The sequence below is a fragment of the Stegostoma tigrinum genome, chromosome 35 (genome assembly GCF_030684315.1).
Source record: "Stegostoma tigrinum isolate sSteTig4 chromosome 35, sSteTig4.hap1, whole genome shotgun sequence".
Taxonomy (NCBI): domain Eukaryota; kingdom Metazoa; phylum Chordata; class Chondrichthyes; order Orectolobiformes; family Stegostomatidae; genus Stegostoma; species Stegostoma tigrinum.
This window is the reverse complement of record NC_081388.1, coordinates 11,943,399-11,967,890: the sequence shown is the minus strand read 5'-3', so window position 1 is coordinate 11,967,890 and position 24,492 is coordinate 11,943,399. Positions and strand designations below refer to the sequence as shown.

Here is a 24,492-nt window from a genome sequence, read left to right as displayed (position 1 = left end):
GTGACCAAACAGGTAGATGAGAGTAAACCGGTTGATGTGGTGTATATGGATTTCAGCAAGGTGTTTGATAAGGTTCCCCACAATAGGCTATTGTACAAAATGCAGCGGAATGGAATTGTGGGAGATATAGCAGTTTGGATCGGAAATTGGCTTGCTGAAAGACAGAGGGTGGTAGTTGATAGGAAATGTTCATCCTGGAGACCAGTTACTAGTGGTGTACCGCAAGGGTCGGTGTTGGGTCCACTGCTGTTTGTCATTTTTATAAACGACCTGGATGAGGGCGTAGAAGGATGGGTTAGTAAATTTGCAGACGACACTAAGGTCGGTGGAGTTGTGGATAGTGACGAAGGATGTTGTAGGTTACAGAGAGACATAGATAAGCTGCAGAGCTGGGCTGAGAGGTGGCAAATGGAGTTTAATGCGGACAAGTGTGAGGTGATGCACTTTGGTAGGAGTAACTGGAATGCAAAATACTGGGCTAACGGTAAGATTCTTGGTAGTGTAGATGAGCAGAGAGATCTCAGTGTCCATGTACATAGATCCTTGAAAGTTGCCACCCAGGTTGACAGGCATACAGTGTTTCAGCTTTTATTAATAGAGGGATCGAGTTCTGGAACCAAGAGGTTATGCTGAAGCTGTACAAAACTCTGGTGCGGCTGCACTTGGAGTATTGCATACAGTTCTGGTCACCACATTATAAGAAGGACGTGGAAGCTTTGGAAAGGGTGCAGAGGAGATTTACTAGGATGTTGCCTGGGATGAAGGGAAGGTCTTACGAGGAAAGGTTGAGGAACTTGAGGCTGTTTTCGTTAGAGAGAAGAAGGTTGAGAGGTGACTTAACTGAGACATATAAAATAATCAGAGGGCTAGATAGGGTGGATAGGGAGCACCTTTTTCCTTGGATGGTGACGGCGAGCACGAGGGGGCATAGTTTTAAATTGAGGGGTGAAAGATATAGGTCAGATGTCAGAGGTGGTTTCTTTACTCAGAGTAGTAAGGGATGGAACGTTTTGCCTGCAACGGTGGATTCGCCAACTTTAAGTACATTTAAGTCGTCATTGGACAAGCATATGGACGTACATGGAATAGTGTACGTTAGATGGGCTTCAGATTGGTATGGCAGGTCAGCACAACATCGAGGGCCGAAGGGCCTGTACTGTGCTGTAATGTTCTATGTTCTGTGTTCTATGTAGGACTGGAATGTCTCTGTCAGAAATGGCACCCTGCCGATAAGCCTCAGGAGAGGTCGCGGAAAGGCTTTCCAGGGATTCGGGCCCAATGCTCGTGAAAATGCAATTGCAAATGGCAGGGTGGTTACATGTTGGGCTGTGGGAGTGGGCCAGAATCAAGGGGGTGATGGGGGGACTGTGGTGGACATCTTGGAGAGCAGGAAGAGGGTTGAGAGGCGTGGAGAGGAATTGCACAAGGTACGAGTGGTATGTTCAACCGAACGGTCATCGAGTTGCGCAAGTAATTTTTTAAAAAGAGACAAAATGATGTTACCCACTGCCCCAGAGTCAATCAGCGTAGATCATAATTCCTTGCCCTTAAAATAAAACAAACACCATTCAGTCAGAATTAATGGAAATTAAACGTTTAAATCAAATCCCCAGCCTCTTTCTGCTGTCTGTGTACAAAGAAAATTAAATCGTAGGTTTTTGTCTCAGCTGTGAAATACAAGTGAAGGGGTACATGGCTTCAGTGTCACTCAGAACCCACTCCTTCCCATTAAATATGACAAGATGGTCTGCTAATGACACAATCCTTAGCGCTTTATTCTCCCTGTTCAATTCACTCCTTCCCTCCAACCATTCCCAGTTTAAAACAAAAAGGAGAGACTGCATCACCAGCAATAACATCCAACACCCCCGGTAGAATTGCAACTTGAAAAAGACAGTTGTAGAGTTCTGAACAAATGGAAACACCAGACTGGGACAACATCCAGGCTTAGGCTGGTAAGTGCCAGGGAACATTTGTGCCACACAAAAGCCAGGCAATGGCCATCCCAACTTTACAGAATCTAACCATCGCACCATGACCGTTGCTGGATCTCACGCTGTCATCATGCTGGAACTTACAGTTGCCCCGAAACTGAGCTGGGTCAGTTGTAGAAATACTGTGCTACGGGAGCAGATCAGTGGTGCCTTTTAAATTTTGTAACTGTACCCACATCCACCACTTCCTCAGGAAGCTCATTCCAAACATGAGCCACCCTCTGTGTAAAAATAAAAATTGCCCCTCATGTCTTTTCTAAATCCTTCTCTCTCAGTCTGAGCTGTATGTTATATGTGGAGTTCTATGGCTATAATGTATCAAATTTTCAATACAGTATATTGGGTTTTGTGTCTCTGCGTAGCATAGTTTATACGTTTTGCATGGGAGCGTTATATCCATAATATATTGCACAGTTCCTATATTATGCATGGAAGTGTTCTATCTATAATGCATTGCACATGCTAAATATTGTTTGTGGGGCTATTGCATCCCTGTTGTCCATTTCATATATTGTATGCAGGAATGTTATGTAGCTCAGTCTGTTTATAATAAGTGGAGTGCTATATCTAGTTATAATCTCCCCTCTTAGTATTTGTATATATTTCATGTAGAGGTGAGGCTGTGTCGTTGTGTGTTTATAGCCATCTATGAGCCAATCATTTTCCAAATATGGGTGTGTGCGCGTTTGTATTGGTTTGTAGATGTCTCAGTAAGGTTTGTATGCGCCTCACGGTCAGCCTGGGTGCAGAATGGGTTATAAGAGTCCCAGACTCCCCAGTGAATATAAATGGAGGCGTACAGAGGCCCGAATGTGGGCTGAACCAAGAACTGTCTCAGGTCGAGGAAACCACTCCCCATTGCCATAGCTGTCCAAAAGGTGATCTTTCACTGTCAGACAGCTGAATGCGCTGTTAGATTAGGTTCCTCTGTTATGGACTGCTATGGTAATTCACTCCGATTTGCATGAAACATCTAGAAACGGGAACAGGATTGAACCAACCAGTTCTTTCGCCATCAATAATGTCAGGGTTTTATTCCTCACCTCGGCTGTTGTGTATTGTTCCCTTCATTCTGTTTTACAATCTGGAATATGTTCAATGAATGAATACTCGGGTAGAGACTCCCCAAAACAAAAACTTGCTGGGAGCAAACTTTTTTCTCCTTCTGACAACCCAGTTGGGGCCGCCCTCCTATGGGGATTTGAGTTGGCTCAAGTACAGCAAACCCCTTTCCTCCCTGTTTCTGAAACACGGCGCTGGCCTCCATTTATGCCGTGTAAAGGGGGCAAACTGTGGAGCCCAAGGGTGGGGGGTGTGGTGGTGGGGCTGGGTGACAGTGAGCTCGCAACACAATTTATAACCTCTAGGCCCTGAGTAAGAGCTGCCCCTAACCAATTAGCACCGGGGGTGTCCGTGTTATTAGTCCCCTTTCTCCCTCCTTCATTCCTGAGCTGAACCCAGGCTGGAAAAGGCGAGGACAATGTGATACTGACCTTGTGATTGGGCAGCATTGGTCCTGTCAGGCATCTTGTGTATATAAGACCTTTGGTTACCCCTGGACCCCAAACACCACCCCGACCCCCCTTTTCCAATCAACTCAACAGCCAAGGGTGGCCAGAGATAATGGGAACTGCAGATGCTGGAGAATCCGAGATAACAAAGTGTGGAGCTGGATGAACACAGCAGGCCAAGCAGCATCTTAGGAATACAAAAGCTGACATTTCAGGCCTAGACGCTTCATCAGAAAAGGGGGATGGGGAGAGGATTCTGAAATAATTTGTGAAGTGACTTCGGCTCAGTCAGCCTGCCAGTGCGTGAACGTTCTCAACCCTTACACACCAGGCTGAGCTGCCGTCAAATAACTGAGTCGCGTTTCTCGTTATTTTTCCAGCGCCGCCCTATTCCCCCTATCCCTAGATTTCCCTGGGGAAGGTGGTGGTGAGCCCGTGTTAGGTAGGGCTGCAGACGAGTGGTTCAGTGACTTGCATTTGTGTGGTGCCTTCCGTGATGTTGGCCCAAAAAAAACGAGCCGGCGCTGTTTTCGAGGTGATTGTAAGTTAGGAAACGCTGCAGCTAGTTCACACCCAGCAAGCTCCCGCAAACAACATTGTGATAATGTGTGCAGTATCTACTCTAGTGATGTTGGTTACAGGATTTATATTAGACAGGGCACTTGCGGGGAGTGAGTGGGTGGAACCTATGGTCCTTCCTCAGAAACGTGCAGTGTAATCTTTTACATTCATTTTGAGGACGGGCGATGTAATATCCTATCTGAAATGCCCTTCCCACAATGCAGCACTAACACAGTGCCGTCCTCAGATGTCGGCATTGAGGGTCGCATGGGTTTACCAGTTGGGAGTGGGATCCCCTCTCTCCTGGTCTGGAGTGTTACCTGGTTCACACACTCTCAGCTGATGTTGGTTTTAGTTTCGTATCCACAGTCTTTGAGATTTTGTTGTCATTTGTGCCACAGCTGCATTGATCAGAGGCTCTTGGAATCAAAATGAGCTTCTCTACGTAGAATCACACAGCACAGAAAGTGACTCTTCGGCCCAACCAGTCTGTGCCGACCATAATCCGAAACTAAACCTGTCTCACCTGCCTGCTCCTGGCCCATATCCCTCTAAACCTTTCCTATTCATGTACTTATCCAAATGTCTTTTAAACATTATAATTGTACCCACATCCACCACTTTCTCAGGAAGCTCATTCCAAACACGAACCACTCTCTGTGTAAAACGTTTGCCCCTCATGTCATTTTTAAATCTGTCTCCTCTCACCTTAAAAATGTGTCCCTTAGTTTTGAAATCCCCCATCCTAGGGAAAAGCCAATTACCATAAACTCTATACCTACAGCCCTCATTATGCTCTAAACCTCTATAATGTCACCTCTCAACCTCCTACGCTCCAGTGAAAAAAAACCCAGCCTTTCTTTATAACTCCAACCTTCTACACCTGGCAACATCCTGGTAAATCTCTTCTGAGCTCTTAATAACACCCTTCCTATAAACAGGGCGACCAGAATTGGACGTAGTTTTCCAGAAGAGGCCTCATCAGTGTCCTGTATATCCTCAACATGACGTTCCCAACTCCACTCTAGTATTCTATTGTGTATGGGATCCACAGCAGTGCTGGAGTCAAATTGCAGCTCCTGTTTCGAATATTTCCTCTTCTACATCCTGTTTCTAATGAATGTCAGCAAACAGCCTGCATAATGAGCTGGGATTGCTCAATATATGAAGAACAATGCTGTATAACCTGTCGAGTAGAAGGAGACAGAGCTAGTTTGAGTCATCGCTGACATTTCGCCATTCACCGGAAACTTAACGCCCAATGAGGTACTAACTGAGATTGCAGTGTAGTTACTATATTGAGGATGCTGCCAGTTTCTACAAAAGAACAATCAATTGGAAGCTCTTTAAAATCAGTAAAATCAAATTTAAATCAGAATAGGCCATATTAAAGGGTGCCATCCCATGCTCAGAATGTAAATGAACTGACTTCTTTGAAAGGGTACAGAAAAGATTTACAAGGATAGTAGGAACTGCAGATGCTGGAGAATCTGAGATAACAAGGTGTAGAGCTGGATGAACACAGCAGGACAAGCAGCGTCAGAGGAGCAGGAAAGCTGATGTTTGGGGCCTAGACCCTCCTTGGCCTGCTGTGTTCATCCAGCTCTGCACCTTGTTGACTCAGATTTACAAGGATGTTGCCGGGTTTGGAGTGCTTTAAGCTATCGGGAGAGGCTGAATAGGCTGCGTAGAAACTGAAAGAAACTATGAATGCTGTAAATCAGAAACAAAAACAAAAATTGCTGGAAAAGCTGAGCAGCATCTGCAGAGAGAAATCGGAGCTAATGTTTCAGGTTGAGTGACCCATCCTCAGCTTAACTCTGATTTCTCTCCACAGATGATACCAGACCCGCTGAGTTTTTCCAGCAACTTCTGTCTTTGTTTCTCAATTCACTGGGGCTGTTTTCCCTGGAGCGTCGGAGGCTGAGGGGTCCTTTATAGAGATTTGTAATGTCATGAGGGGAATGGATAGGGTGAATAGCCAAGGTCTTTTGGCTAGGGTAGAGGGAGCCCAAGACTAGAGGGGCATAGGTTTAAGGTGAGAGGGGAAAGATTTAAAAGGGACCTGACGGGCAACTTTTTCACACAGAGGGTGGAGTATGTATGGAATGAGCTGCCAGAGGAAGTGGTGGAGGCTGGTACAATTACAACATTTAAAAGGCATCTGGATGGGGACGTGCATAGGAAGGGTTTAGAGGGATGTGGGGGCAAATGCTGGCAAATGGGACTAGATTAATTTAGGATATCTGGTCAGCACAGACATGGGTCTGTTTCTATACTGTAAGACTCTATGACTTCAAATTAAAATGCCGATTTGGAGGTTGTGAATACAGTTCAGGCCCTGAGGTACTGTGCAAAGGTTCAAATAACTAGGTGAGATGTACACAATTAACTGGGAGGTTGATTAAACAACATTATCTAATATTGCGGAGGTGCTGGTGTGGGACAGGAGTGGACACGGTCAGGAGGCACACCACACCAGGTTATAGCCCAAAAGGAAGAAAAACAAAAGCTTTTGTGCTCCTGAGATGCTGCTGGGCCTGCTGTGTTCGTCCAGCCTCACATTTTATTATCTTGGAATCTCCAGCATCTGCAGTTCCCATTATCTCAAAAACAAAATCTGTGCTGTAAGGGTTACCAGACCTGAACCGTTACCTCTGCTTTTTTCCTTCACAGATGCTGCCAGACCTGCTGAGCTTTACCAGTAACTTCTGTTTTAGCTCCTGATTTACAGCATCTGCAGCTCTTTCAGTTTTTATTATAGCCCAACAGGTTTATTTGAAACCACAAGCTTTTCATCTGAAGAAGGGGCAGTGCTTCAAAAACTTGTGATTTCAAGTAAACCTGTTGGGCTATAACCTGGTGTCGTGTTACCATCGTCCAAGACATAAACGAAACATCATCGACAGCAACATCTCACACAAAAACTGTGGATGCTGGGAATGAGCAACAGCAGCCTCTGTGGGGGGAGAGAGAGAAACAAAGTTAATGTTTTGGGTGCGATGACCCTTTATCAGAAATGACATCTCACCTCTGACTCGGAAAGCTTGCTATGAAAGTGTACTGTGTCAAAGATGTCGCCTCTCTGACCAGATATTCCACCCTGTGAAGGTTTAAAAAAATGCTGTGACCCAACTTCAAAGAGCAAGGGAAATGTGGCCAGGGTCCTGGGCAACATTTATCCCTGATTGGAGATTCCAAAATCTACCTTCCTGGTCATTATCAGCTTGTGGCAGTGGGAGCTTGCTGCGTACAAGTGCATTCTCGACATTTACAACTGTGACCGTGCTTCCAAAGCTTCCCATTCGCTGCAAAATGCTTCGACATGTCCCATGGTCATGAAGTTGCTACATAAATGCAAGTCCCATCTTTTCCCTTCTGTCATCCCCTTTCAGTCTGGATTTTCCAGTTTTGTGCCCTATATTTTGTCACTGTGAATATTTTTATTTGGAGGAAGGGGGTTTGTATACCTCACAGGCCCCAGGGTCAGTGCAGGGTGGTTTAATTCCAGTAATGATGCCCTGTGGGGGCAGCAGTGGCTAATTCTGGTCAATGTGAAGAACCTGCAGAATAAGCCAGGGTGACACATTACACCTTCCACTTTCAGGCAAGATAGGTTCACAAACTCATCTCTGTCTCTCTCTCTCTCCTTTCTCTCTCTCTCCTTTCTCTCTCTCTCCTTTCTCTCTCTCTCCTTTCTCTGTCTCTGCTTTCTCTGTCTCTCCCTCTCTCTCTCTGCTTTCTCTGTCTCTCCTCTCTCTCTGCTTTCTCTGTCTCTCCTCTCTCTCTCTCTCTGCTTTCTCTGTCTCTCCTTTCTCTGTCTCTCTCTGTCTCTCCTTTCTCTCTGTCTCTCCTCGCGCTCTCTCTCTCTGTCTCTCCTTTCTCTGTCTCTCCTCTCTCTCTGCTTTCTCTGTCTCTCCTCTCTCTCTCTCTCTGCTTTCTCTGTCTCTCCTTTCTCTGTCTCTCTCTGTCTCTCCTTTCTCTCTGTCTCTCCTCGCGCTCTCTCTCTCTGTCTCTCCTTTCTCTGTCTCTCCTTTCTCTGTCTCTCCTCTCTCTCTGCTTTCTCTGTCTCTCCTCTCTCTCTCTCTCTGCTTTCTCTGTCTCTCCTTTCTCTGTCTCTCTCTGTCTCTCCTTTCTCTCTGTCTCTCCTCGCGCTCTCTCTCTCTGTCTCTCCTTTCTCTGTCTCTCCTTTCTCTCTCCTCGCGCGCTCTCTCTCTCTCTCTCTCTCTCCTCGCGCGCGCGCTCTCTCTCTCTCCTCGCGCGCGCGCGCTCTCTCTCTCCTCGCGCGCGCGCTCTCTCTCTCTCCTCGCGCGCGCGCGCTCTCTCTCTCCTCGCGCGCGCGCGCTCTCTCTCTCCTCGCGCGCGCGCGCTCTCTCTCCTCGCGCGCGCGCTCTCTTTCTCTCTCTCTCCCCTCACGCGCGCGCTCTCTCTCTCTGTCTCTCTCCTCGCGCTCTCTCTTTCTCTCTCTCTCTCTCTCTCCTCGCGCTCTCTCTCTCTTTCTCTCTCTCCCTCTCCCCTCACGCGCGCGCGCTCTCTCTCTCTCTCCTCTCGCTCGCTCGCTCTCTCTCTCTCTCTCTCCTCGCGCGCTCTCTCTCTCTGTTTTTCTCGCTCACCCCTTGCTTCCTCCCTTTTCCAGACCGGGTATTGGGATGTGATGAGCTTTTAAACACAGGCGTGTGGGCACGTGCAGCTGAAGTGGTGTCACTGTTGTAGAAACTGTGGCAGTCAAGTTACACACAGCAAGATCCCATAAGGAGTGGCATCAGGACGACAAGATTGACTGAGTGCCTACTGAGGAGTGTTGGATTAGGAATGGCCCATATCTTGGGGAGAGCTGCCGGATGTAACACCGGGGTGGATCCCCTAGACCCAGGCAAGAGGGCGATTGGGGGATCACTTTTATAACCCACTGAAAAGGCAGTGCTCCTGTCAGTGTGAGTGCCACCGAGCTGCCACATTGGCAGCGTTATGTGCCTGGATTGTAGGCTAACCTGGTGACCCAGGGCCAATGTCTGATGCCCCAAACAAGCCGCTATTTTCCTCACCACCGGGTGGTTTGGGGGGGTGGGGGGTGTGTGGCGAATGGGCTACGGGTCCTGCCAGCCTCGGATCGGCTCACCCAGTTCTTCTGCCCGGAATATTTTGCACATGTTGGAGGGTGGCAGATCCCCTCCTGCCAACCTAGAACACTCCAGTGCAGTGCAGGCCCTTCGGCCCTCTGTGCTGCGCCGACCTGTGAAACCAACCTGAAGCCCATCTAACTGACGCTGTTCCATTAGGCACAGGCTAATCCTCGCCTCTGGCCGAAAGCAGAACCTCCCTGGTGGAACTGGGGTTGAAAAAGGCATGCAGAATCCCGGGACAAGTCTGAACAGCGTTTCTAACCTGCTGACGGTGCAACACACCTTTGGCTTCTCGCTCAGCCCAGAGCCTGAGCCAACAAACTTCCACAATGACACATTTCAGAGCGAAAACCCACTTCTCCAGTTTATTGGCTTAATTAAGCGAGGACATCTTCCATTCTCGAGCAGTGAGATGACGCAGAGAGTAATGGTAGACCCTGTGTAGTTGTACTGGGGGGGAGCGACTTCCCAATCAGACCTGGAAGCAGACCAGCATTGGGGAGGGAGGGTCTAGGAAAGGATTTTAATTTGTTGGGAGTGGTGGAGGGGTGGTGTCTGGGGTGGTGGGCCTTCACTTTTTGCGTTCTTGGGGATACAGGGACCACTGAACGCGACCGATGACTTTTGAGAGGTAGTGGCGGTGCGCAGCGAGATCCCACCTCTTTGTTGAAAGGGACACAAGGGCGGATGCCAACCCCCCCCCCCCCCCCCCCCCCCCCACTCGGGAAGCTGAGAGCGGGAGCTGGAGGGTCGCCCGCGCTGGGAGTTGGTGGGGGGGGGGGGGGGGCGATGGTCGGGGGGTGGTTGGTGGTGGGAAGAAGTGAAACAGACCTGCATTTGTATAGAGCCTTTCCCGACCCTCTGGGCAGTTGGGCGAAGCAGAGGGTGTGGCTACCGTTGGCCTCACCATTTGCTCACTGCCCCCCACCCCCTGAGCCAAAGAGTCAGAAAGTCAGCCAGGATTAAGCATCAACTGTCCATCCAGAGCCTGTTGGGAGCTTCCAGAGCTGGAAGGCCCCATATTCATTGCAGGAAGCATGGCTACCCATTGGGGCATAGCAAGATCCCATGTCAGCAATGTGATTAGGGCCAGACAACCCCTCTTGTATGCTGAATGAGGGATGCACACCAGGGACACCCAGGAGAGCTATCATGGTCTCCTTTCTGGGGGTGGTGTGTGTGTCGTGGTGGGGGGCTGCGGGTGTTGGGGGCAGGTGTTGGCCATATGTTTAAGTATACCTGAGACGGCAGAAGGAGTAGGGTGGGGGGAGGTGTGCGGTTTATCCGAGGGCTAAACGTCTCTTCGAAAGGCACCTGCAACACAGCAGCCCCTGCAGTGCCTGGATTTCATGGTCCGGTTTCCGAAGTGGGATTCCGGCCTACAAGTCCGTATAACGGAGGTTAAGATTGGCCGCAAGAGTGCGTGTGATAACACGGTGTGAAGCTGGATGAACACAGCAGGCCAAGCAGGAAAGCTTGACGTTTTGGGTCAGGACCCTTCTTCAGAAATAGGGGGATGGGAAGGGCGTTCTGAAATAAATAGGGAGAGAGGGGGAAGTGGATAAAGGAGAAGAGAGGGTGAGAGGAGACAGACAGGTCAAAGAGGTGGGGTTAGAGCTATTAAAGGTGAGTATAGGTGGGGAGTTAGGGAGGGCGGGATGAGGTTAGTGGGTAGGAGATGGGATGGGGCTTGAGGTGGGAGGAATGGTTAGGGAGGCGGGGGACTAGCTGGGCTGGTTTTGGCATGTGGTCGGAGGGAGGGGAGATTATGAAGCTTGTGAAGTCCACGTTGATACCCTCGGGCTGCAGGGTTCCCAAGCGGAATATGAAGCGCTGTTCCTGCATCTTTTCAGGTGGTATCGCTGTGGCACTGCAGGAGGCTCAGGACGGACATGTCGTCCAAGGAGTTGGGAGGGGGGGCGTGGAATTGAAATGGTTCACAACTGGGAGGTGCAGTTGTTTGTTGCGAACAGAGCGTAGGTGTTCCGCAGAGTGGTCCCCAAGCCTCCGTTTGGTTTCCCCGATGTAGAGGAGGCCACAACGGGAACAGGGGATACGCTACACCACATTGACAGATGTGCAGGTGAACATCTGCTTGATGTGGAAAGTCTTCGTCGGACCTCGCGGTGAGGTATAGGGGCAGGTGTCGCACTTGAGAGAGTGTGTGTGTCAAGCTGTCAGCCTTTATTAGCGTCATTGAGCACCCTTTGGAACCCACGCACATGGCAGAAGTTGTGTGTGAAGTAATGACCCTGGGGCTCTGCTTCAGATGCCAGTTACTGTTATTACAGGGAACAAAGTTTGTAGAGGGACTTGTGTGGATTTTGTGTGACTCACAATGAAACAGATTATTTACTTGTCTCCCCTGGGTGCCCATAGGACAGGAGCGTGCAGCCTGAAAGGGCAGGCCGAAACTTAAAAGAGGCCCCTTTTGGGGTGGCGCGGTGGCTCACACCAGGTTCGATTCCAGCCTTGGGCGACTGTCTGTGTGGAGTTCGCACATTCTCCCCATGTCTGCATGGGTTTCCTCCGGGTGCTCCGGTTTCCTCCCACGGTCCAAAGATGGGCAGGTTGGGGTGGATTGGCTATGCTAAATTGCCTGCAGTGTTCAGCAATGTGTACGGTAGGTGGGTTATTGGGAGATGGGTCTGGGTGGGATGCTCTGAGGGTTGAGGTGGACTTGTTGGGCTGAAGGGCGTGTTTCCACACTGTAGGGATTCTGAGTTCTATGATCTAAAGTAACGAGGGCGGGTCTGAAACCCACTGTAATCTATATACACATGGCTCAAGCATTGCCTTGGGAGTCAGTGAACCTGCTTAGTTTGTGGCTGCATGCCACACAGCCCCTGCCAGCTCTCCCACTGGGCTCCTCTGTCACTGCCACGCAGCAAGATGGGATGCCAGGCCATGGCCGGGTGAAGCAGCCCAGACAAGGAAGCCCCTGCGCATGCAGGAAACATACATCTTGGGAATGGAAAGGACACTCTGATCCCCAGGCATCCTGAAAAAAGGAGGTGCTGGAGTCAGGGCGGAGAAGCCAAGACCAAGCCGAAGGGTTTGATCGAGTCGCTCAGCTTCCCAGCAGGGTCTCCCGTCTGTCGGAATTTGAGGCGAGGTGACTCCTGTCAGCTCCCCTTGGCCAATCCAGGGACCGTCTCCCAGAAATGCTGTGGAGACGCTGCCCGCCATTCCCTTCCTGAAGGAATGCCTGTCTGACGCTTAGTGATAGTGTTGCCAGCGCCCATCAATGTGTGGGGGTCTGGGGTGGGGGGGCAGTGTTGTGGTGTAGGTTCGAGGGGTGAGGGGAGGGGGTACACTGGCCTTAAAGTAGCCTTCATATAGGTCAGGAGCTCAGGGTGGAATTCTGCCCAGTCTAGGGTGGGCAGAGTGGCCAAGGTTGGACAGGGTGAGGGCTGCCCGATTGGAGGAGGTGGGATCATCCAGAAGTCAGTGCCCTCCACTGAGGAAGCGCCGTCCTCCAGCCGGTTGCCTCACGGAGTTGGATGGACGTGGGAGATCTGACAATGACGTTTTTCCTGGTTTTGTTTCCACAGTGGTGGGAAGTAGACAGTGGCTCAGCGAAGCTGGATCCCATGCCTGGCAAGGGCTCTGCAGAGGAGACCGCATGCCCGCTCCTCGCCCCCAATCAGATCAAGCGCGAGGACGAAGACTTCAGCTCCTACTTGGACTTGGACCTCTTCCTGTCAGATCTGACCGGCGTGGAGCCTGGGGCTAGCACTGCTCTGCCAGCCGTCTACCCCCTGGCCGATGGGCCAGGGGTCGGCAAAGTGAAGAGGGAGGCTGAGGATGGCATGGACTGGAATGGCCCCGACACACCCCACACCAGCCTGGTGGCCGAACTCTTGTCCTCCGAGGTCCAAACCGGACATCCGGCCAATCAGACCAACTGCGTTGACCCCCGCAGCAAAACCTACACCAACCTGGGAGCCATCGATCACGGCGTGCCAGCGTCGGTGATGGATAATGTGGTCGACCAGCTGCATGCGTTGACGGGAGGCACAGGGCATGGGTTCCAGAAGCAAGCTGGCATGGCCTCTGCCACTCCCTTGGCCAATCCGCTGGCGAACGAGAAGCCCATTGTAATGCCAAAGAGCCGCATGCCCAGCCCCCTGGTCCACCCATACTACCCTCCAGCGCAATTGAACCAAGGCCCAGGAGATCTGAGACCACAGGCCCGCAGCCAGTTACAGATTTCCCAGCATTATCGGTATTGCCAGCTGCAACAACCGCTGCCCCTTGGCTACCACATCCTGTCCCGATACCCATCCTACTACTCACACCAGCCGCCACCCCACCAGTATCAGGGGCAGGTCCACTTCTACACATCTGACTTCAAAGCTGCCCACTCCACACAGGGCACAGTCCTACCACCATCTCCCTCCTCCTCCTCCTCCTCTTCTTCTTCCTTGTTGGCTTTGGTACCACCTGCGCCAGAGGAGGCCAAGGTGAAGCGGAGCAGGAGGACATGGTCTCGGAAGCGTGTCACCACCCACACCTGCGACTACCCCGACTGCGGCAAGATCTACACCAAGAGCTCCCACTTGAAGGCCCACCTCCGTACCCACACAGGTAACCCCGAATGCCAGCTTCCAACGCTACCATCCTCTCGCATCAGCATTGCCCACGATGCATTGTGGTTGTGTCGGCAATGCAGTGACTAAATTAGACGCATAATGGAAATGGACGATTGGTCAGTTTGATTGGTCTTATTCATGAGGGAACGCTGATGGGGAAACCTTGAGCTCATCTAACACTATTCTGTTGCTATTTATTCACGCGATTATCTCGAGCTGTCCTTGAGGAGGTGGTGGTGAGCTGCTTTCTTGAACCACTGCCCTTTCTATGGTGCGTGTACAACTCCAAAGCCCTTAGGGAGGGAATTCCAGGATTCTGACCCAGCGACGCTGAAGGTACGGTGATATATTCCCAAGTCAGGATGGTCAGTAGCTTGGAGGGGAACTGGCAGGGGGTAGTGTTCCCATGTATCTGCTGCCTTTATCCTTCTAGATGGAAGTGGTCATGGGTTTGTGGAAGGCGCTGATTGAGGACATCTGCAAACTGCATCTTAACAAGATCTGCTCCCCCATTGGAACTGACCCTCGTTTCTTCCTGTCTTTCAGTGCTTGCTCTGAAAGACCGTTCCTCTGACAGTGCAGAGGGCAGTCAGGTGTGGATTATGTTCCCATGCCTCTGGGGCTGTGGGCAGGAGTGGAGCGGGAGAGCCCTGAACCCACAGCCTTTAGCCATTCAGAGTGACACTGGTCAAACTAATCTGACACATTGGAGTCAGTTATTTGTTAAAGTGGAACCAGGACCTATCAATGTTCCTTACCACTTTACGCTGAGTGGAGGGGAGGGCCCTTTCGTGGTGCAGTGACAGTACTCATGCCCCTGGATCAGAAGGGTCGGGGTGGGGGGGGGGTTCAAGTCCCGTCTGCTCCAGAGGGGTGTTAAAACATCCAACATCCAACCTAGTATGGAAAATATCACTGAGCGAAGCTCTTGTGGGTAGCGTCCTTGCCTCTGAGCAAGAAGCTCTGGATTCTAGTCCAACTCCAACACAGGATGGTCACAGTATGGCCAATGGGTTGACTGTAGTACTGTAAAACCTGGCTCAGTGCCAGGCAGTCAGGGCAGTTGGCAGAAAGTGGGAGGGTGAATGGATGGTACAGCTTTGGCCTCCTCTGATTTCCCAAGCAGGGAGAGGTTGGGCCTGAGGGTAGCCCCTGTCACTAATGCAAGGACATTGAGTGGTACCTGTACCCACTACCCCTTCCATCCAGAAGGACAAGAGCAGCAGGTAGATGGGAATACACCCCCCCCCCCCCCCCCCCCCCCCCCCCGGCAAATCACTCACCATCCTGACTTGGAACCATAGTGCCGTTCCTTCAGTGTTGCTGGGTCAAAATCCTGGAATTCCCTCCCTAAGGGTCAACCCACAGCACATGGACTGCAGCGGTTCAAGAAGGCAGCTCACCCCCACCTTCTCAAGGGGCAACTAGGGACGGTACAAGAAATGTTGTTCCAGACGGTGATTCCCACATCCCACAAGTAAGTAAAAGAAAGCTCTGGAGGATGGGTTGAGGGGTGGGGGTGGGTGGACGGAGCGCCTAATTTAGTTTACGTGGCCCCTCTCTGTTAGCCTTGGAAACATCTACGCTGTAACAATAACTATTTATATTCGTGTAGGAGCTTTAGTGCACGCAAACATCCCAAAGGGCTTCACACAGCCACTTTATAACAAAGACCATCTGAAGCATTAGGCCATTCAGCCTATCGGGGCTGCTCCACCATTCAGTGAGATTGTAGCTGTTTGATAATCCTCAACATTTCCATAACCCTCAATTCCTTCGCCGATTTTAAAAAGTCTGTCTACCTCAGCTTTGAATATACTCAACAGCCCTCTGTGGTAAAGAATTCTGCAGATTTGCTACCCTCTGAGAGAAGAAATTCCTCCTCAATTCCATCTTAACTGGGCAATCCTTTATTCTGGGATGAGACCCTGTTGTTTTAGACTCACCCACAAGGGGAAATGACCCCTCCACCTTGTGAGGTTCCTAAGAATCTTGTATATTTCAATAATTTTATGGTCTCCTTTGATTCCCTTCCCTTTGAAATAAAGGCCAACATTCCATTTGCCTTCCCTATTTCCCGTAAGCTGTTTGTGATTTGTGCACAAGGACTGCCAAATCCGTCTGTCCTGCGGCTTTCTGCAGTTGTTGTCCGTTGAATAATATTCAGCTCCTGTGTTATTGCCTGCATAATAACCTCCAGATTATTTCACATAGAATCCCTACAGAGTGGAAACAGGCCCTATGACCCACCAAGTCCACACTGAACCTCAGAGCATCCCACCCAGATCCATCTCCCTATAACCCACACATCCCTGAACTCTACAGGCAATGTAGCATGGCCAATCCACCCTACCCTGCACATCTTTGGACTGTGGGAGGAAACCGGAGCAGACACGGGGAGAATGGGCAACTACACACAGGTAGTCGCCCGAGGGTAGAATCGAACCTGGGTCCCTGGTGCCATGAGGCAGCAGTGCTAACCACTGAGCCACTGTCCTGCCCAATTTATCTGCCAGGTTTTTGCCTATGGGGCAACATGATTAAGGGAAATGAGCAAAAGTGAAAAAGTTGGGTTTTTGTGAAGGATCTTGAAAGATGAAATGGTGGTCGAGGAATCTTCAGAGTAAATTCAAGAGAAGGGGGTCCTTGGCTGCTAAAGTGACAGAGGGAGTAAAGTTGGATCTGGAGTGGGGAGAGGGCTGGGCAGTGAAAGGTAATAATCTCTAACCTGCCTTTATTGCAGAAGGCCTCCATAATCAATCCTTTAAGGTAGCTCTGCCCCTGGGTCTGAGCGCCTCCCCTGCCCAGGATGTTGCTAACTGCTGAGGGTCACAGTCTAACTTAACTCAGGGGAAGAATAGTGGACGGTGCTGGAGGTGATGACAGAGACGGGGAGAGCTGTGCTTTTCAGAGGGAGTTGAAAACATGTCAGAATTAGGGTGTGAATTATCCAGGGGTAGATTTAAGTTGCGACGGTCAGGGTTTAAAAATGCTGTACAAGGCAGGTTTTTTTTTAACGCAGAACATGGTGGGTGTCTGGAACTCGCTGCCGGGGGAGGTAGTGGAAACAGATACGACTTCTATAGGGCGTCTTAACAAGGGCCTGTTCCTGTGCTGTAATTTTCTTTGTTTCTTTCTTTGACTCGGGTAAGGCCAGGAGACAGTGGGGAGCTGGATCTGCTGTGTGTTAGAACAGGGGTCACTGAGTTTCAATGGCTTGTGGAGAGTAGAGCGGGGTAAGTTGGGCAGGATTGGATTGGTATTGTTCAGTCTAAGGGGTGGCTCAGTGGTTAGCACTGCTGCCTCACAGTGCCAGGGACCAGCGTTCAATTCCACCCTTGGGTCACTGTCTGTGTGGAGTTTCCTCTGGGTGCTCCGGTTTCCTCCCACAGTCCAAAACTGTCCTGCAGGCCCGTCCAGTCCCTATACACCTGCATTCCTAAAGGCCCTCAGCTTCTTCCTATTCCACAGGCCCGATCAGTCCTCCTCCACCGACACCCTCATCCGCCTGGCCGAACTCGTCCTCACCCTCAACAACTTCTCTTTCGATTCCTCCCACTTCCTACCCACATGGGCCCAAGCTATGCCTGCCTCTTTGTAGGGTACGTGGAACAGTCCCTCTTCCGTACCTACACTGGCCCCAAACCCCACCTCTTCCTCCGTTACATTGATGACTGTATCGGTGCCTCCTTGTGCTCCCGAGAGGAGCTCGAACAGTTCATCCACTTCACCAACACCTTCCACCCCAACCTCAAGTTCGCCTGGGCCATCTCCAATACATCCCTCACCTTCCTGGATCTCTCAGTCTCCATCTCAGGCAACCAGCTAGAAACCGATATCCATTCCAAGCGTACCGACTCCCACAGCTACCTAGAATACATCTCCTCCCACCCACCTTCCTGCAAAAATTCCATTTCCTATTCCCAATTCCTTCGTCTCCACCGCATCCGCACCCAGGATGAGGCATTCCACTCCTGCACATCCCAGATGTCCGCGTTCTTCAAGGACCGAAACATCCCCCCGGCAGTGGTCGAGAACGCCTTCGACTGTGTCTCCTGCATTTCCCGTAACTCATACTTCACACCCCACCTCTGCAATAACTACTCAAAGAGAATCCCCCACGTCCTCTCATACAACCCCACCAACCTCCGGATACAACGCATCATCCTCTGACATTTCCACCATCTACAACCCGACCCCACCACTAAAGACATTTTTCCATCCCCACCCTTGTATGCTTTCCAGAGAGACCACTTTCTCTGGGACTCCTTTGTCTGCTCCACACTCCCCTCTAACCCCCACCACACCCGGCACCTTCCCCTGCAACTGCAGGAAATGCTACACTTGTCCCCACGCCACCTCCCTCACCCCCATGCCAGGCCCCAAGGAGACTTTCCATATTAAACAGATGTTTACCTGTACATCTGCCAATATAGTATACTGCATCTGCTCTATCCGTTGTGGCCTCCTCTACATTGGGAAACCAAGCAGAGGCTTGGGGACCGCTTTGCAGAACACCTCCGCTCAGTTCGCAATAAACAACTGCACCTCCAGTCGCGAACCATTTCAACTCTTTCCCCCCCCCCCCCCCCCATTTCCTTAGACGACATGTCCATCCTGGGCCTCCTGCAGTGCCACAATGATGCCACCCGAAGGTTGCAGGAACAGCTACTCATATTCCGCTTGGGAACCCTGCAGCCCAATGGTATCAATGTGGACTTCACCAGCTTCAAAATCTCTCCTTCTCCCACCGCATCCCAAAACCAGCCCAGCTCATCCCCACCTCCCTAACCTGTTCTTCCTCTCACCTATCCCCTCCTCCCACCTCAAGCCACACCTCCATTTCCCACCTACTAACCTCATCCCACCCCCATGACCTTTCCGTCCTCCCCGGACTGACCTATCCCCTCCCTACCTCCCCACCTACACTCACCTCTACAGGCTCCATCCCCACCTCTTTAACTTAGGGTTAACTTGTCTGTCTCCTCTCCACCTATCTTCTCCTCTATCCATCTTTGAGCCCCTTCCCCTCTCTCCCTATTTATTTCAGAACCATTTCCCCATCCCCTTTTTCTGATGAAGGGTCTAGGCCTGAAACATCAGCTTTTGTGCTCTTAAGATGCTGCTTGGCCTGCTGTGTTCATCCAGCTCTTGTTATCGCAGGTTAAGTTGGATTGGCCATGCTACATTTCCCCATAGTCTCCTGGGATGTGTGGGCTAGGTGGGTTAGCCATGGAAAATGCAGGCTTCGGGGGATAGGGCTGGGTGCTCTTAGGAGGGTTAGTGCAGACTTGATGAGCTAAATGGCCTCTTTCCATGCTGTAGGAATTCAGTGATTCTAGAGGTTTCCAAAGGTCAGGATGAGGAACTCAGCAGCATACGAGGTCGGGCATAGACAATGATGGGTGATGTACAGGGCTGAAAACTGGAAATGGATCATAAATGTGATTTTGGAAACTGGAGTCGAGGCTAGATGAGAAACCAGGATTGCGTGCACTCTGCCCCTAACAACCTGAGAACTCCTTGGAAAGTGTATCCGCTGTATTCTAATATCAAAAACCTAGCAACCAATTTGTTCACAGCAAGCTCCCACAATCTATCAGAGATGACACAGGTTAATATTTCAGCGAAGTTGGTTGCTACAATCACAGAACAAATTCTCCCGTTCCTCTCTGAAACAGTGTCATGGGGTCGCTTAGGTCCTCGGTTTAAGATCGCTTTGGAAGGACCACACCCATAACAGTGTAGCGAACCCCACCCGTTCGTGCCATATGGGAAGGGGGGTGTACATAGAAGGATCAAAATATAGGAGGAACTCTGGTTTGTAAGACAAGAGAGAGGTGCTGAGCTGTGGAAAGTGTAGTCTGTTCATTTGCTTGGGTCAGTTCTGGTATTTGATTAAATTGTAACTGACCTGTACCTAAACTCCAGCTTGGAATGCGATGGCCTAGTGGTACTATCGCTGCTCTGTTAACCCAGAAACCCACAGATTGTTCTGGGGACTTGGGTTTGAGCCTCACCATGGCAGATGGTGGAATTTGAATGTTTTTTTTTCAAATCTGGAATTAAGAATCTAATGGTGATCACGAAGCCCTTGTCGATTTTTTTTGGGAAAAGCCCATCTGGTTCACTAATGCCCTTGAGGGAAGGTAACTGCCATCCTTACCTGGTCTGGTCTATGTGTGACTCCAGACCCACAGCGATGTGGTTGATTCTGAACTGCCCTCAGGGCAATTGGGGATGGGCAATAAATGCTGCCTGGCCAGTGATGCCCTCATCCTGTGAATAAATTTTTAAAAAACTGCCTGTGTTTGATATATCTCCTCTTATATCACAGCCTCTCAGTCCAAAAATTTCAGTGAACTTTCAACACAGGAAGAACAATCTGGATGAACACTTAGAATATAGTAGGCCACAGGGCGCGTGCGGGTAAATAGGATCAGTGTGGCTTGGTATTTGTAGGTCGACATGTACATGACGGGCCGAATGGCCTGTTTCTGTGTTGTAAGACTTGGCCTCAAAAACCAGAACTGTCCCCCAGTGCCAGGAGTGGGATTTCCTCTCTTCCCTAGTGATGTGCGTCAGTTGCCAACTTTCCTGCCTCCGAGGGGCAGTGATTCACCAGTTGCACACCAGGAATGGTCGTGGAGTCTAGCTCCACACACCGAAATGTTAAGGTGCCGGCCGTCACTTGGATGTTCGGAACTCCACTCGGCACACTGTGTCATATTTCCACATTAGGCCAGGGTCACAGAATCAGGTTACTACCACATTTCTGATTGTGGGAGCTTGCTGTGTACAAATTACCCTTGGAGTTTCCTGTATTCAAATTCCGAGGAACAATCCATTGGTTGTAAGGCACTGTGAGATGTGCTGGCATCATGCAGGGTGCTATGGAAATGCAATTCTTTTACGCTGCTTCCAGTCTCCAATGTTGCCCCCTCCCCCTCCCCGGCCGCTCGCTCTGGGAAGCAGGTAGTCCGTACGACACCGGGAATCGGGGCCAGGTGGGAGAACTGAGTGCATTCCAGCAATTCCAGGTCTCACTGCTTCCCATTAAGCAGTCTTGGAATTCTCTACACATCCCTTGTCTGAAGTGTGTTGTTGTTGGAACAGGAATCAGTCCAAAGGTGTGCAGGTTAGGGTGGATGGGCCGTGCTAAATTGTCCCGTAGTGCCCAGGAATGTGCGGGTTAGGGTGGGTTAGCCATGGAGGAATACAAGGGTATGTAGGGAGAAGATTGGGGGTAGTGGGTCTGGATGGGGTGCTGTTCAGAGGGTCAGTGTGGAATTGATAGGCCAAATGGCCTGCTTCTACACTATAGGTATTCTAGCTCTTTCTCACGGTGAACTGCTCCCGGCTGTTAGTTGGCATTTTAAAAAATTTGTTCAGGGGATAGGGGCGTCGCTGGCTGGACCATCATTTATTGACCGTCCCAAATGGGCCAGGAGAAGGAAACCCACCAGAGACCTCACCTCTGGGTACACCAGCTGACTCTGCTCCTTACCTGAAGGCACGCAATAGCTCACTTAAACAGTGCTGTTATGTAGGCCATATGGTTGGTCACATCACACACTACATTCATTTAGCTGCTCACAATATGCAGAATACTGATAGAACGTATCTCCCATTCAGATGGGATTTTAAGTTTGGACAACAGTTGTTGAACAATCATGAGTGTGTTTAGAAATGACATCTACAATCAGCTTAAGGTCATCAGCCAGGCTTGCAGTGTGGCCTACTCATGCTAGAAGCTACATTTATATATTTGCAGGACCATCCCTTGCAGGGTGAGAAAGAGCGTAGCGAAACATTGCACGTTACCGAAATGAACCAAAGTATGGGCTGGGGCAGTAGTTCCCCGATACATGCTCCAGAGTGACACCTCCTCCTGCCCAATCCCGTTTGCGAATTGGTCAGCGCCTGTTTTATTGAGAATAAATGTTTGCTCCCTTTGAAATTTAGCGTTTTTTTTGGCGCTATGGGGCGAAGTTTCTTGGATGTCTGTTTTATTTTTGTCAGGGCCAGCCGTGCAGTTCAGTAATGTGACTGTGTGCCTTCCTCTCCCCGTTGCAGGTGAGAAGCCATACCAGTGTACGTGGGAAGGTTGCAGCTGGAAGTTTGCCCGTTCTGACGAACTGACCCGTCATTACCGCAAGCACACGGGGCACCGTCCCTTCCAGTGCCACCTGTGTGAGCGGGCATTCTCCAGGTCGGACCACCTGGCTCTTCACATGAAGAGGCACATGTGACCCTCTGTCGCCTCTCCTCCCAAACAATCAGGGCACGACAAATGTGGACCATCTCCCGGGCCCCTCGGAGACCGACATCCCGCTCCAGATGCAGTGACTCCCTCCCTTCCTTCTGCTGGGAGGAGGGGGGGAAACACGGATGGTGATTCAGCGAGGGACATAAGGGAGCAAGGGGCAAGGTTGTGTCATTCTAAAGTTGGGTGGGGGGTAGGTGGTCAAGGACTACGCTGGGGAGGAGATTTATATGAAAAAAACTCAACATAAGTAAGACTTTCCACACCTTAAACAAACTGCACCGGTGTGTTGTGTATGCTGGATTGGGAATGCGCCTGAGTTGTTGGCTGGGTGGTTAGGGGAAGGATACCCCTCATGCCCCTCCCCTTCCCCTCCTTGAGTGACAGACCCTCATCCTCTCATCACGTGGACATCCTGCTGGTTTTGCCCATGGCCACTGACCGCGGGTTCCACTGCCCGGTTAATTTGCCACTGCCTGACCTGCCTGGAGGTCTGGCCATGCCTTGGAGCTGGGTACACACTCTAGACACCTTGTGATGTAGAAACAGCCTCTGACAATTGGACCTGCTGACACCTGCCCAAGGTGCCAGTTTCCAATAGGTTTGGCTGTGTCAGCCAACACCTGGGGGAATGGAGTTGAGGGTCTTTGCCCCCTCCACCCCCCCCATTTCCAGGGAGTGTACATTGTGTGACCTACCTCTGGGTGGTTACACTCCCCTTGCCTTGTGCCCCCTGTGTGGACTGAAATCATTCTACCCAATGTTGGCAGTCACCCACCTGGCATTAAAAATTGGACCTGTTGGTGCCTGGCAGAGCCCGGCGGTCTCTGAGGGGAAGTCTGTGATCAATTGAAGAACTCCGCACTCCACCTCCATCGTCCCGTGAAATCGATCAGCAAATGCCAGCTCCGCACGTGCACGCACGTGCATTTGGCTCCCCACGAGGACTGTCCCTCAAAACCTTGCATCGCACATTGCCCAACTGTGCGCTGTTTGCCTGCCAGCCCTCTTGGGAGACAGCAGGAACTGCCGATGCTGGAGAATCTGAGATAACAAGGTGTCGAGCTGGAGGAACACAGCAGGCCAAGCAGCATCGGAGGAGCAGGAAGGCTGACGTTTTGGGCCTAGACACTTCTTCAGATCCCTCTTGGGAATTGTGTGGCTTGGAGGTTGGGCAGGGAAGGTAGTGGGAGTGCAATTCCTGCCAGTAGACACTGAGCTGTCCCCTCCCCACTGCAATGAACCAGATATTCCACCCCCCCTACCTCGAACCCCACCCTTTCCAGCTCCTGGCATGGCCAACGTACGACAGGATCCAGCCTGTGCTGGGGACACTACTCTGGGGCTGACTGCTGGGGATTTTTTTTTTTGAGACCTGGGCACCCAGAATGTGAGATAACAAAATGTGGAGCTGGATGAACACAGCAGGCCAAGCAGCATCTTAGGAGCACAAAAGCTGACGTTTCGGGCCTGGAACCTTCATTTCTGAAACATCAGCTTTTGTGCTCCTTAGACGCTGCTTGGCCTGCTGCGTTCAGCCAGCTGCACACTTTGTTAACTCAGAAAGTGTTTTAGATGTGTCAAGTGCTGGCTCAATCGGACCACCGTGGGTGACCTACAGTCTCCCATCTGTTTGTCAAAACCTGACAAAATGGCCGCCCTTCCAGAGGTCCTGTTGCCTAGCTGTTCCAGGTCAGAAGAGATGTGGTTGAGAGGCAGCAGAATTTGATCCTAAAGGTTTCAGTGAAGCAGGTTATTGTCAGAAACTTACTCTGTCCGTTATAAGATTCACATTCCTCTATCGCATCGGTGACTTTTGATCTTCTGCGTTGACCATCCAATGGATCTATGCCTCTGCTCAAACTGTTGACAACCTCCCCCAGGGGCAGGAATATGCAACGATAAACCAGGGAATTGACACAGATGAGGTCACGCAGATACTGGTTGACTCTGGCTCCCTGATGTCAGAGAGAAAGCTTTGAACAGATGTCAGGGTAAAGGGCGAATAAAGCCTTTCAGGCCAACCACAGAGCCTAGGCCCCAATCTCACCAACACTCCCCTTTCCATGTTGTGAATCCTCCCTCCCCAGGTTCACCCATATATGCCGCCACCCCCCCCAACCCAGAACCACCACCTCCACAAATGCCAAACCCAACCCCCACACACAGCCCCTCCAGCCTTTCAATTCCAACTGGCCATCTTGGGCCAAGCCCCCACTTGCCCATCTCCTCTCTATCCATCTTCTCCCTGATCCAATGTTCCCACATTCACTCTACTTCTTCCCACATCTTCTTCCATACCCTTCCAAACGCATCCACCCACTATCGCCCCAACCCAAGTTTCACAGTCTCTCCTCAAACTCTCATTTCCATGTACTCCCCAGTCCCATCTGCCTTTTCCCCAAATCCTGTCAACCCAGGTCTCCCTAACCCAGGCCCTCC

General features: G+C 50.7%; 1 protein-coding gene across 1 annotated transcript; it reads left to right on the top strand.

Annotated features, from left to right (window-relative positions):
• Nucleotides 1–305: 305 nt before the first annotated feature.
• LOC125447511 (Krueppel-like factor 2) lies at nucleotides 306–23,475 on the top strand. Its single transcript, XM_048521950.2, has 4 exons — nucleotides 306–321; nucleotides 1,194–1,427; nucleotides 12,744–13,779; nucleotides 21,861–23,475. The coding sequence occupies exons 3-4, from the start codon at nucleotides 12,783–12,785 to the stop codon at nucleotides 22,034–22,036; spliced, it is 1,173 nt and encodes a 390-aa protein (XP_048377907.1). The 5' UTR covers nucleotides 306–321; nucleotides 1,194–1,427; nucleotides 12,744–12,782; the 3' UTR covers nucleotides 22,037–23,475.
• The last annotated feature ends 1,017 nt before the right edge of the window (nucleotides 23,476–24,492 follow it).

Coding starts and splice junctions, on each gene's coding strand:
- LOC125447511 (XM_048521950.2), top strand. CDS start 12,783: ATGCCTGGCAAGGGCTCTGCAGAGGAGACCGCATGCCCGCTCCTCGCC. Junction 13,780..21,860: donor CCACCTCCGTACCCACACAG/GTAACCCCGAAT, acceptor TCCCCGTTGCAG/GTGAGAAGCCATACCAGTGT.